Source organism: Leishmania braziliensis, chromosome 3, assembly GCF_000002845.2.
Source record: "Leishmania braziliensis MHOM/BR/75/M2904 complete genome, chromosome 3".
NCBI lineage: Eukaryota > Euglenozoa > Kinetoplastea > Trypanosomatida > Trypanosomatidae > Leishmania > Leishmania braziliensis.
This window is the reverse complement of record NC_009296.2, coordinates 352,910-362,421: the sequence shown is the minus strand read 5'-3', so window position 1 is coordinate 362,421 and position 9,512 is coordinate 352,910. Positions and strand designations below refer to the sequence as shown.

The 9,512-nt window shown below is 52.2% G+C and overlaps 4 protein-coding genes across 4 annotated transcripts; all 4 read left to right on the top strand.

The window, feature by feature from the left end:
- Positions 1–3,843: 3,843 nt before the first annotated feature.
- LBRM_03_0940 (conserved hypothetical protein) lies at positions 3,844–4,776 on the top strand (the record flags this gene model as incomplete). Its single annotated transcript, XM_001561634.2, has 1 exon — positions 3,844–4,776. The coding sequence occupies one exon, from the start codon at positions 3,844–3,846 to the stop codon at positions 4,774–4,776; it is 933 nt and encodes a 310-aa protein (XP_001561684.2).
- Positions 4,777–5,177: 401 nt separating this feature from the next.
- Positions 5,178–5,546, top strand: LBRM_03_0930 (conserved hypothetical protein; the record flags this gene model as incomplete). The annotated part of the gene is made up of 1 exon (XM_001561633.2): positions 5,178–5,546. One exon carries the CDS (start codon positions 5,178–5,180, stop codon positions 5,544–5,546), a length of 369 nt encoding a protein of 122 aa, XP_001561683.2.
- A 300-nt stretch (positions 5,547–5,846) lies between these two features.
- LBRM_03_0920 (40S ribosomal protein S19 protein) lies at positions 5,847–6,536 on the top strand (the record flags this gene model as incomplete). The annotated part of the gene is made up of 1 exon (XM_001561632.1): positions 5,847–6,536. One exon carries the CDS (start codon positions 5,847–5,849, stop codon positions 6,534–6,536), a length of 690 nt encoding a protein of 229 aa, XP_001561682.1.
- Positions 6,537–7,133: 597 nt separating this feature from the next.
- LBRM_03_0910 (conserved hypothetical protein) lies at positions 7,134–8,288 on the top strand (the record flags this gene model as incomplete). Its single annotated transcript, XM_001561631.1, has 1 exon — positions 7,134–8,288. One exon carries the CDS (start codon positions 7,134–7,136, stop codon positions 8,286–8,288), a length of 1,155 nt encoding a protein of 384 aa, XP_001561681.1.
- Between the last annotated feature and the right edge of the window lie 1,224 nt (positions 8,289–9,512).

Sequence of the window (9,512 nt, the reverse complement as noted above, 5' to 3'; positions counted from 1 at the left end):
TCTCGCCCCTTGTTTGGACCTGTGTTGGCGCGTTTGCACCCGCATCTTTTCCTTTTCGCGTGTGAGTATCAGTTCTCTTTGGATGCCGTATTCTGGTTACAATCTCTTTCTTGCGTTTTCGCGTCTTTCCTTGCACCCCAGCTCTCACTGTTCCTCTCTGACCTTGCTTTGTCTGCCTCTTTTCTGTGCTTCGACATTTCCGTGGCCCTTTCCTTCTCAGTGTTTCTCCCCTCCCTCCCTCTCTCTCTCTCTCTCACTTTGTCTCTCCTCAGGGTTTTCTCTCCCTTTTTGTTGTGCTCGTGTGCTGCCATCTTTGCTTTGATGCTCTGCTTACCTTTGCTGTTCTTCTTCTCTGCTGTGTTGATGTAACGGCTGGGTGAGAGAATAAGTAAACGAGGCACACCATTTTGTGGTGTGTCTTTGCTGTGGAGGAGTAACATTCAAAATGCGGTTTTCTTTAAAGTGTTTTTTTTTTTCGCCCTTTGTTGTTGTCAAGTGTTTGCTCGTCTCTGTGCGTGCGTGTATGGCTCGGATTCCACGACTCGCTGTCTGCATCCCGTTTTCTTTCACGCCACTTCTCTGATGGGCATCGTTTTGTCCTCTTGTTTTTTTTTCCCTCAGTCCCAGACAAACATTTTTTCTTTTCTGTTGTCATTTTCGCTCCCAAGCACTCCGTTTCGCGAAGTAGTGTCGTTTTGTGTGGCCATCTCCCCCCCTTCCCTGTCTCTGGTCGTTTTCGTGCTTGTGTGTGTGTGTGTGTGTGTGTGTGTGTTCGCGTGCCCGAGGCGCTTGTATGGTGAACTTTGTGACGAGTGACACACAGGAAAACACGCATACGAAAGAAGCGTTTTTTTTTCTCTTATATCTTCTCTCCTTTTTAGGTAGCTTATTGGCGCCACACAACGACGATGGCCTTTGTTCCGCTGTGGAGAATCGTGTAGGAGTGGAGGAGACGACGTCGACCAAATCGTGATTTGTGTCTGTCGTTCCAGCAAGGAGAGCGGACATAAGGATACCATGTTGTTCCTTTCTGTGTTCATGTTGGACTTCAACGCTCCTCATTCATAGATTATTCCTTTCCCCCCGTTTTGTGTGTTTGTACATGTGCACTTCTCTTCGCTCCTCTTTTGAATGCTCAACCTTTCGCTCCCTCTTTGCTTACGATTTTGTGTTTAGATTTACGTTGTCGCCGTCAAAACTTTGTTCTGTCCTCACCCGTGATCACATGTGCGCAAGGCACGCAGACCGAAGTCAGAGACCAAGCGACTTAAACATGATTCATTGATGCCACCCTTTTTTTTCTTTTGCCTTTGACGGTCACGAGTAACGAAGGTTTTTTTTCTTGTCCTGCTTCGCTTATTCTTTTCTGTTTGTGTCTCTGTGGATCAGCTGCATCTGTATGCACGTTGGCGTGCTTGTGTTTGTGTTTTCATCTACAGATGTTTTCCTCCGATTATCGAGTTGAGAATTGTTCTGTTTTGTGAACTGCAATTTCGCTGTCTCTCTGGTGCTCGCATGACCCTTTTTTTTACGTGATTCTCGTTCTTCGTGCTGCCTTGTCGGAGGCTTCACCCTTCCGAAAAAGAGGAACAATTAGCAACGACTTCGAGATCGCGATCGCCGCAGCTGCAAAAACAGCGCAGTGTCACAACAAAAGGCACTCACTATTTTCCGTTGCGTTGGCGTGGAGTACTTAAACGTGTACGGGCTGATCGCGGTGCAGTTTAACTGCATCTCCTCTCCGGTGCTCGTTCTTTCTACGGTGAATCCAAGGGTCAGTGATTGTTGTCTGCCAAAGCTCCGTGCGTCGTGCGTAGCCAACGCACTAGCGGGTGTACACAGTTTCGTCAAAATGTGTCCATGTGTATGTGTGTAGGTACTCTAGTGCATGCCTGCATGTATCTGCGTGTAAGTGTTGGGGGAGGGGGGTGTTTTGTGGCGGAAAGGCTGTATAAAAGCAAAATGACTCGAAAGCCGTTTGCGCATCATTTTTTCTTTTCGCCGTTTTTCCATCGGTTAGTGTTTGCCTAGTGACACTTTGTTTTGCATGAGTGGTTCCTGCTTCTCGAAACGAATGCGCTCTCTCTCTCGTTCTACACCCAAGCGCAGTCTCTCTCTCGTCAAGCAAACAGATTAACACGAATTCCTCACCAACGAAGAAGACACCCACACACGCACACACTCTCACACACATCAGTGCACAACTCTTTACCTCATGAGAAAACGTCGTTACTTTTGCTTCTATTTTCGCTGACTTCACGCCACGTTTGGTTCATTGTTGGTATCCACGAACGCAGAGTGAAGGGAGAAAGAAGACCCAGTCTGAAAGCGGAGTGTTTGCTTTGGGCTCAAATGAATATTTTGCTCTTCTTCTCTTCACTACTATTCCTCCGCTCCAAAAAAGAACAGCACGCAATTGGAAACGCAGTTTTGTGCACTGACAAGTGGGGTGACCGCAGGCAACTGTTGTGTGTGTGAGCGGCACTAAGCAAATGCCCAACAGAGACTGGAGAAAAGACACCGATACGCCAAGGAAAAAAACGAAACACCAACGAATTCTACAAAACACTGGGGAATGAGGGGTGGAGTTCGAGAAGCTCGGACACAGGAACAGGCGAAAAGCGAAACCGTTTAAGGAAAAAGTTATGTGAGGTCCTGAACATGGAGAAGTTTTCTCCTTGTGTCGTTAGCGTCTGGTACGTCAGCGCAGAGAGCAATTGTTGAGATGTTCGCTATTCTTTTTGTTTGCTTCCTGCGCCTCAATGCCCGTATCTTTCCTTTTTCTCATTTGCTTTGCGAGTTTCTTTTGTGTTTCTGCCCATGCCTCTACCTTCAAAGTACCTACGCGACAGGTGACCTGCCAAGCGAAACCCAACAAACTAGCGAAAAGGGGCAAACTGTCGAAAAAAACCTCGGCGAGAAAAAGTCCATCAGCCGAAGCGCTGAAACAGGCACTCTTTTTAGCTCTGTTTTTGGGTTTCCATTCAAGACGAAAGAAAAAATGGAGAAAACAACAGAGACAATCCCAGACAACAGCCAGAAGGCACCTTTTCACACGCAGAGCGAAAAGTGAAAAGGAAAGAACGCCGTCTTCAAAGAAAAAAAAATCCGTTCTTGGTTACTTCCTATCGTTTGTTGTTTGCTTGACTTGATTGTCTGTGCGCCAGCCATTCGTGTTTCCTGTTGCCTTTGCAGTGACCGCAGGGCTTCTCTCATTTCTTTTTTTTTCTCAGTGATATATGGCTGCCCTCTCTAATGTGCAGGATGCAGGACCTTGAAAGAAAATATAAAAGGAAGTACACCACCTATCCTTTCTCATCACAGTGAGGTAACTATGATGTAGTCACTTCGCCTCTCTCACTCAATGAAAGATGGAGGTTTTGCTGATGACGAGCAGACGGGCACGTGTGCAGATCGCCCACCAGTGGGCCTTCCTTTGCCGCACTTTACGACGTTCATACAACAGACGGGCTGCCGAAGGCTGACAGGATTTCACAACAGATTGTCATGATTAACTGAGGCGTCTTCTTCAACGTGATCTTGTTACTTGTGCTGGATATGTTTGTTGGGCTGTATCGACATCGTGGCGGATGCAGCACCCATGTGCTTCCAGTTCCTTGTCGAGCTTTTCAATTTCTAGGTTTCCACTGCGAGTTAGTCAACGCAGGCACCGTCCCGCTCTCTTACGTGGACGTCTCAATTCTTCTCGCTCCTTCCGTTTCATTTGGTCTCTTTCGCTCCTGACTTCTTTCTCTAAGTCGATCATGGGCTTCCTCACTCAACGTGAAAATACTGAATGCACCCTGTAGTGGCCAAGCACGTGACAAACTGCAATCAGAAGACATGCCTAACATCCCTGCTAGTCTGCTAAACGATGTTCTGGGGCGACCCTCTCCGTGGTGGCTGTCTAGACTTTCTGCAGAGGCTAGAGGGGCACTAAGCGGCGTCGAATTGCTGGCGACGACAGCACAGAAGATTCAACTAGGCAGACAAATCTATGGGGACGGCAGAAGCGCGACGGAATCTTTCTGTCTCCGCGACGCGCATGGTGGCTTCGACATGCGGATCGCGGAAGCTCAGGTCATTTTGACGCATGGGAGGCGACTGAGGCAATTTTCTCTGAACCGCGGCGATGTTCCGCTGCACGTTGATCTCTCCGACTTTCTCTCGTGCAGCGGGTCGTCTGTGACGCAGGTAGCAGAGGAAGCAGAGAGCCTCGCCGAGCGCACGAGGAGGAACTCCTACGCCTCCCCATTCTGGTTTACGAAAGAGCAATTGGAGGGCCATTTTTGGAATTCCTGTACTCAGCACACCACGCGTTGTGCCCCCAAGAGCCGGAAGCGTGTATGCGAGGTGTATGAAAACCCTAACATGTTTGTAGAACTGGGTTGTGGCGCAGGGAAGACAGCACCGTATGCCAATCTGGACGAGTTTCGAAGTCAGCCAAATGCCGAACTCTCCCTATTTTCGTGCATTTCTTTTCTTCGAATCTTTTCGCCGATTAGCGTGAAAACTCAACGCGCCTTTGACGCATGTGTAGAGTGGCGCCTGCGAGTGGAGTGTCAGCAAAGTGGGTGCTGGTGCAGCGTATGGGGGAGTGCAGAGGACTACGCGAGCTGCGGGTTTTCCATCCTGGACGGTGCCATCGGCGTCGACATGTTCGATGCTCTTGGAAATCCTCTCTTTCTCGTCAACGCCCTGTGCACCACTGCACCTCTTGCTGTTTATGCCAGTTGCTACCCCAGTGATAGCATTATTAACAGCGATGTTGATTGATCCGTTTCTTCCCATTGTTCTCTACTGCCTGCTGCCCTGCTGCTCTGGAATTATGCTCTTCCGTGGGAAAAAACCACGAAAGGGAAGAATCGTCGAAAAAAGGGGTAACCCGAGAACGCTGGGAAGGGGCGTTGAGGGGGCTCGAAAGTTCATCTCAGATTTACTGTGGAAGTAAGCCAGTAGCGATGTCACAGTGGTCTTGCCTGGCTCTGTAGCTAAGACGTACCAAGTTGCGTCTTTTTGCTTTCTGCCTCGTCCGTGGTTCTGCCGCGCATGCCGTGTCGCATGCCAGCGTTCCCCCCTCTGCGTTTTGAGTCTCTGTTTTCTCTCTGCTGCCTCCCTCTTTCCTTTTTCTTTTCACTGCGACATAAACGTCATGCGAGCCAGAAGCGTTGCTAGCGATGGAACACCCAGCATCATCGGAGGCCGAGAGACGCCTCTCTGACAAGGACCAGGACGCCCTCCGTCGACTGCTGCTCATTGAGCTGTCCGTTTTACGACGTCGCTACGCAGGACTCTTCGACGACCATCAAGCCAAAGGTGATACGGGTGCCTTCCCCGCCACTGCCGCTGACTGCGATGTCGCGCCTTCAGCGGCCATCGAGACCTCCTCCGAGGACGAGCAGACAGGCGCTCTGTGTCAGAGCGACCGCGACGCGATCGAGGCGCTCTTTCACTCCATCGACGATTTCACGCGTGAGTTCAATGAGGGCAAAGGTATCGTGGAGCATGATGACGTAGTCACCAAGATTATGCGTGACTTCGTTTAGTTAGCTGCCTCTTACAGTGCCACTAGCTTTCACAGGACATGGACGAGACACACTGAGGAACAAAACACAGCAGAAGATGACTTCTGCGATATCCGTGGTTGTTAATCGCTGCATGATGCTTCCGATTATCTGTGCGCCATCTACAGCGCCTTCGCACCTCTCTCTTGGTAGGAGTCGTCCTCCTCGCTGCTCGTGTTTCATACACGATGGCGTGCGTGCCGAGCCTTGTTGTACTACTGAAATGTGCTGCGCTCCCCTCTCGTTCCTTTCCATGCACCCACTGGCGCTGGTGTGCTCTCAATGCATCGCTCTGCTCACACTCTTGTCTGTCCTGTTTATCTTTTGCAACCTCATCTGCATGACGACTCCATCTCCACCCTTTTCACACCCACTCTTGCCCGCGCCGGTCCGCGTCGCCAATGCTTTCCTTCTGCTCGCACACCACTCAATACACTCCTGTCTCCGTTCTCCAAACGTGCCTGTACAGCAGCATCGTACCCGAGCATGGCTGCTCTGAAGAACAAGATCCGCCGCATCGGCAAGAGGAAGGGCGCAACCCTGAAGGATGTCAGCGCGTGGCGCTGGATCAAGACGGCGGCCCGCCACTTCAAGCAGGAGGGCAAGATCTTTGTGCCGAACTGCACCGAGCTCATCAAGAGCTCCCACGGCCGCGAGCGCGCTCCGCAGAACCCGGACTGGTACTATGTCCGCTGTGCCGCCGTCCTTCGCGCCATCTACCTGCGCCCTGGCGTGGGTTACGGTGGTCTAAGCAAGCGCTTCGGCAACAAGAAGAACTACGGCAGCCGCCCCGAGCACACCGTCAACTCCTCTACCGGTCCTCTCCACTGGGCCTGCAAGTCTCTGACGAAGCTTGGGCTTGTGGAGCCTGGTGCGCAGTCTGGTCAGCGTCTGACCCGCAAGGGTCACAAATTCGCTGATTCCCTGGCTTTTCAGGTCCAGATCCGCAAGTTCGGCCAATCCAAGGTGTGAATAGCGTGCTGGCATATTGACTTCGTTTCCCTTTTCATTTCTTCATTTGCTCGTGACTGATTTTCGTGTGCGTACCCTACAAGAAAGCAGAGAAACGAAGCAGAGCTGCGTTCGCTGTGCGCTACTCGCTCGGCGTCGTTGTGTTTCTGCGGAGAGCTGAGGTGAATGCCACGCTTTCTAGACACACATTCGAGACGACATCTGTGAACTGCTTCTCTCCTTCTAGTGCTCCATCGCATCTGCCGACAAATTGGATGGCAGTTGCGCTTGTGGTATCCCTTTCCTCTTATTGGGTTACTCGCGGCACGGAGTGAGGAAGGCGAAGTGGCTCAACGGGGCGGGGTGTGCCATGTTGGCGAAAGTGTGGGGAGCCTTTCAGAGGCGGGTCCATGTCCGCGTGTTTTTTCCCGTCAATGCCATTTTTTTTTTTTTGCCCTGTATCGCTGGTACCACTGTTTACGGCGCACCTCTCTCTTTTTTCTCGCTTCATCGCCATTGTCCTCGTACATGCACACTACGTGACACAGTCTCTTTTGCGTCACCTTCACGGAGTGATACACACTCTCTTTGAGCATTCCATAAGGGGCACTAGGGGCTATGCCGCCTCTCTCTCTCTTCCTTCGGGCCACCGCGGCCGCGGTTGTAGGGAACGCGGTGACCCCTTCCCAGTATGCACTGTGTGCTCCAGCGTTTAGTTCTTCAGTATTCGGCGCACCGGATGCACGCACACTAGATGCTCTTGGGAGCATACGACTTCAGGATCAGGATATTCCGTGGGAGATCGAATCCGACGATTTTCACCGCGGCTACGAGGCAAACACGACACAGCTGCAGATTCTCCGATTGCGCGCTGAGTACGTAGACTCGACCGGTGGCAAGTCACCTGTGATGCGTGTTGTCGGATTCTTCCCTGGGGTTCCCACTTCTACCGTGTATGAGTACCTCACCAATGTGACTCTTCGGCGCGGCTGGGACCGTAACTACACCCATTTTGAACAGTTTGCGGGAAACTGCCCTTCTACACTACCTGACGCCGAGGTGTTGCGTCGACCCCTCGCCACTGTGGCGAAAAAGTTCTCCCATTGCTGCGGCGATGAGTGCACCCTTATTCCAGATGTTGCTGACGTCATGCTGGACCATGGTTGGTTCTGCCACCGCGTCGGCGGTTCTGTGCTCCGCCGCTTCGGCCTGGCGGACCGGCTGTTTCAGTACGAGCGTCTATCCTACGCCTACAGCTTCCGTGAAAGCGCTGCGGACATGTCTGGGGACGTTGGCACCTCTACTAAAATGTACGACATTATTTTCAGCGGCTCCAAACGCGCGCGTGAGGAGGCTTCCGCAGCTGCACCATCGCTTCGTGACTGGATCCAGGCGAACCGCGAGGCGGTGCCGTGTGAAGAGGTAGACATGAATTTCCAGCATGTGGTCCTCGTCCCGATCGCCGAAGCAGAGGCGCAACTGTTTTGCAACTCCGACCAGCTTCGCCAGCTCTGCACAATGGGAAGCATGCTCGATGTAAGAAGCACCAAGCTAGTTTACGATGTTTGGAAGGATACGCAGTCCCGTACGACACGTGGGACGGCACTGTTACCCGGCACCCTTCTTGTCATTACCTCTGCAAGCAATGTCGGTATACCACCGCTGCTGCCGCGGTGGGCGCAGAAGACGATTATGGGCAGCATATCAAGGAAGGCTTACGACCAACTATTGAAGGTGTGCCTGGAGGACGGGAGTGGCGAAGTCACGAAATGAGCAGCGGAGTGCAGACGGGCCAACAGAGAGCACAGTTCCGTACTTGCATTTACAGCATCGGCAGCAGCAAAACGTGTAGCATTTCTCCTTAAGAGGAGCGGCAACGATAGGTGTGTAGCCAGAAAAAGTACAAGGATACCTCGAGTAAGTCTGAGTCTCCCGCAGCATTCTTCTGTGTGCGCCCGGGCTGTGCTGTGTGATGGGCACAGCGGAGAGCTACAGTGCGCGAGCGAACGGCATCTTGCGTCGCCGTTCTGTGCACGTTTGCTCACCTCTGGGTGACGTGCTGCACACCAATCACCCACTTCCTACCTTCAGTTCTTTGTGTGCGCCACCCTGAGCTCTCTTTTCCCTTCTCTCCATTTCTCTTCGTTCTTTTCCGTCGTCTCGGATCCTTGTGCGTCGCGCTCATTCCCTATTCGCGCGATCTCTCTGCAAGCGAAGGATGCTTTGCGTTCACTCTGACTGCCTGAGCGATTCGCCGCTGCTTTCTACTGTTGTGTACGCCGCCTTTCATTTCCCACTTTCATTCTACGTTCTCTTTGTTGTCCGTGACGCAGCGTTGCCACTCTGCCGTTCATTGCACTCACATGACTTGCGCCTGTCTCGCTCTGCGTTTCGTCTCGAGTTTCTTCTTGCGTCTCTCTCTCTCTTTCTCTGCGGCTGTCTGTCTGTCTTCCCTGCCTGCGTTGCTTATGGCCGCTTCTCTCGTCTTCATGTTCTGCCTTCCTCGGTTAAATTGCGTGACCCAATACGCGGATTCGAGTTCCCATTTTGCGGCGGCACTCAAGGCCGTGGAAAGCGATGAGTGTGCGCATCCCTTGTACCAGCTCTGTGCCATGCGCTGTGTGTGAATGGGTTCCTTGTGTGAGCCCAGGCTATCGTGTAGAGGTGCGATCCGATGGTGAACAAGCGTTCTCAAGGGAGGGGGAGGTTGGCGTGGCCCTCGTCATGGAGTCCGTGTGGAACCGCTGCTTGCACAGCAGCGGCGTTGGCGACGACGAACGCCTCGCGATCGAGGTGTAATTTGTCGCCTTGGAGCATCGAATAATGGACCTTTTTGAAGATGGAAGAGAACCTGCAGGGTCTCACCCAGTGCAGGGGACTTCCCTGGCAAGCTTGGGAGTGTGTGAGGACCAGCGATGCGGTGGTGCCTCTGTGTAGCGACTGTGACAACTTCCCAGGCCTTGTGAAAAAGCGACGCTTCTCGTAGTGTCAGCATCG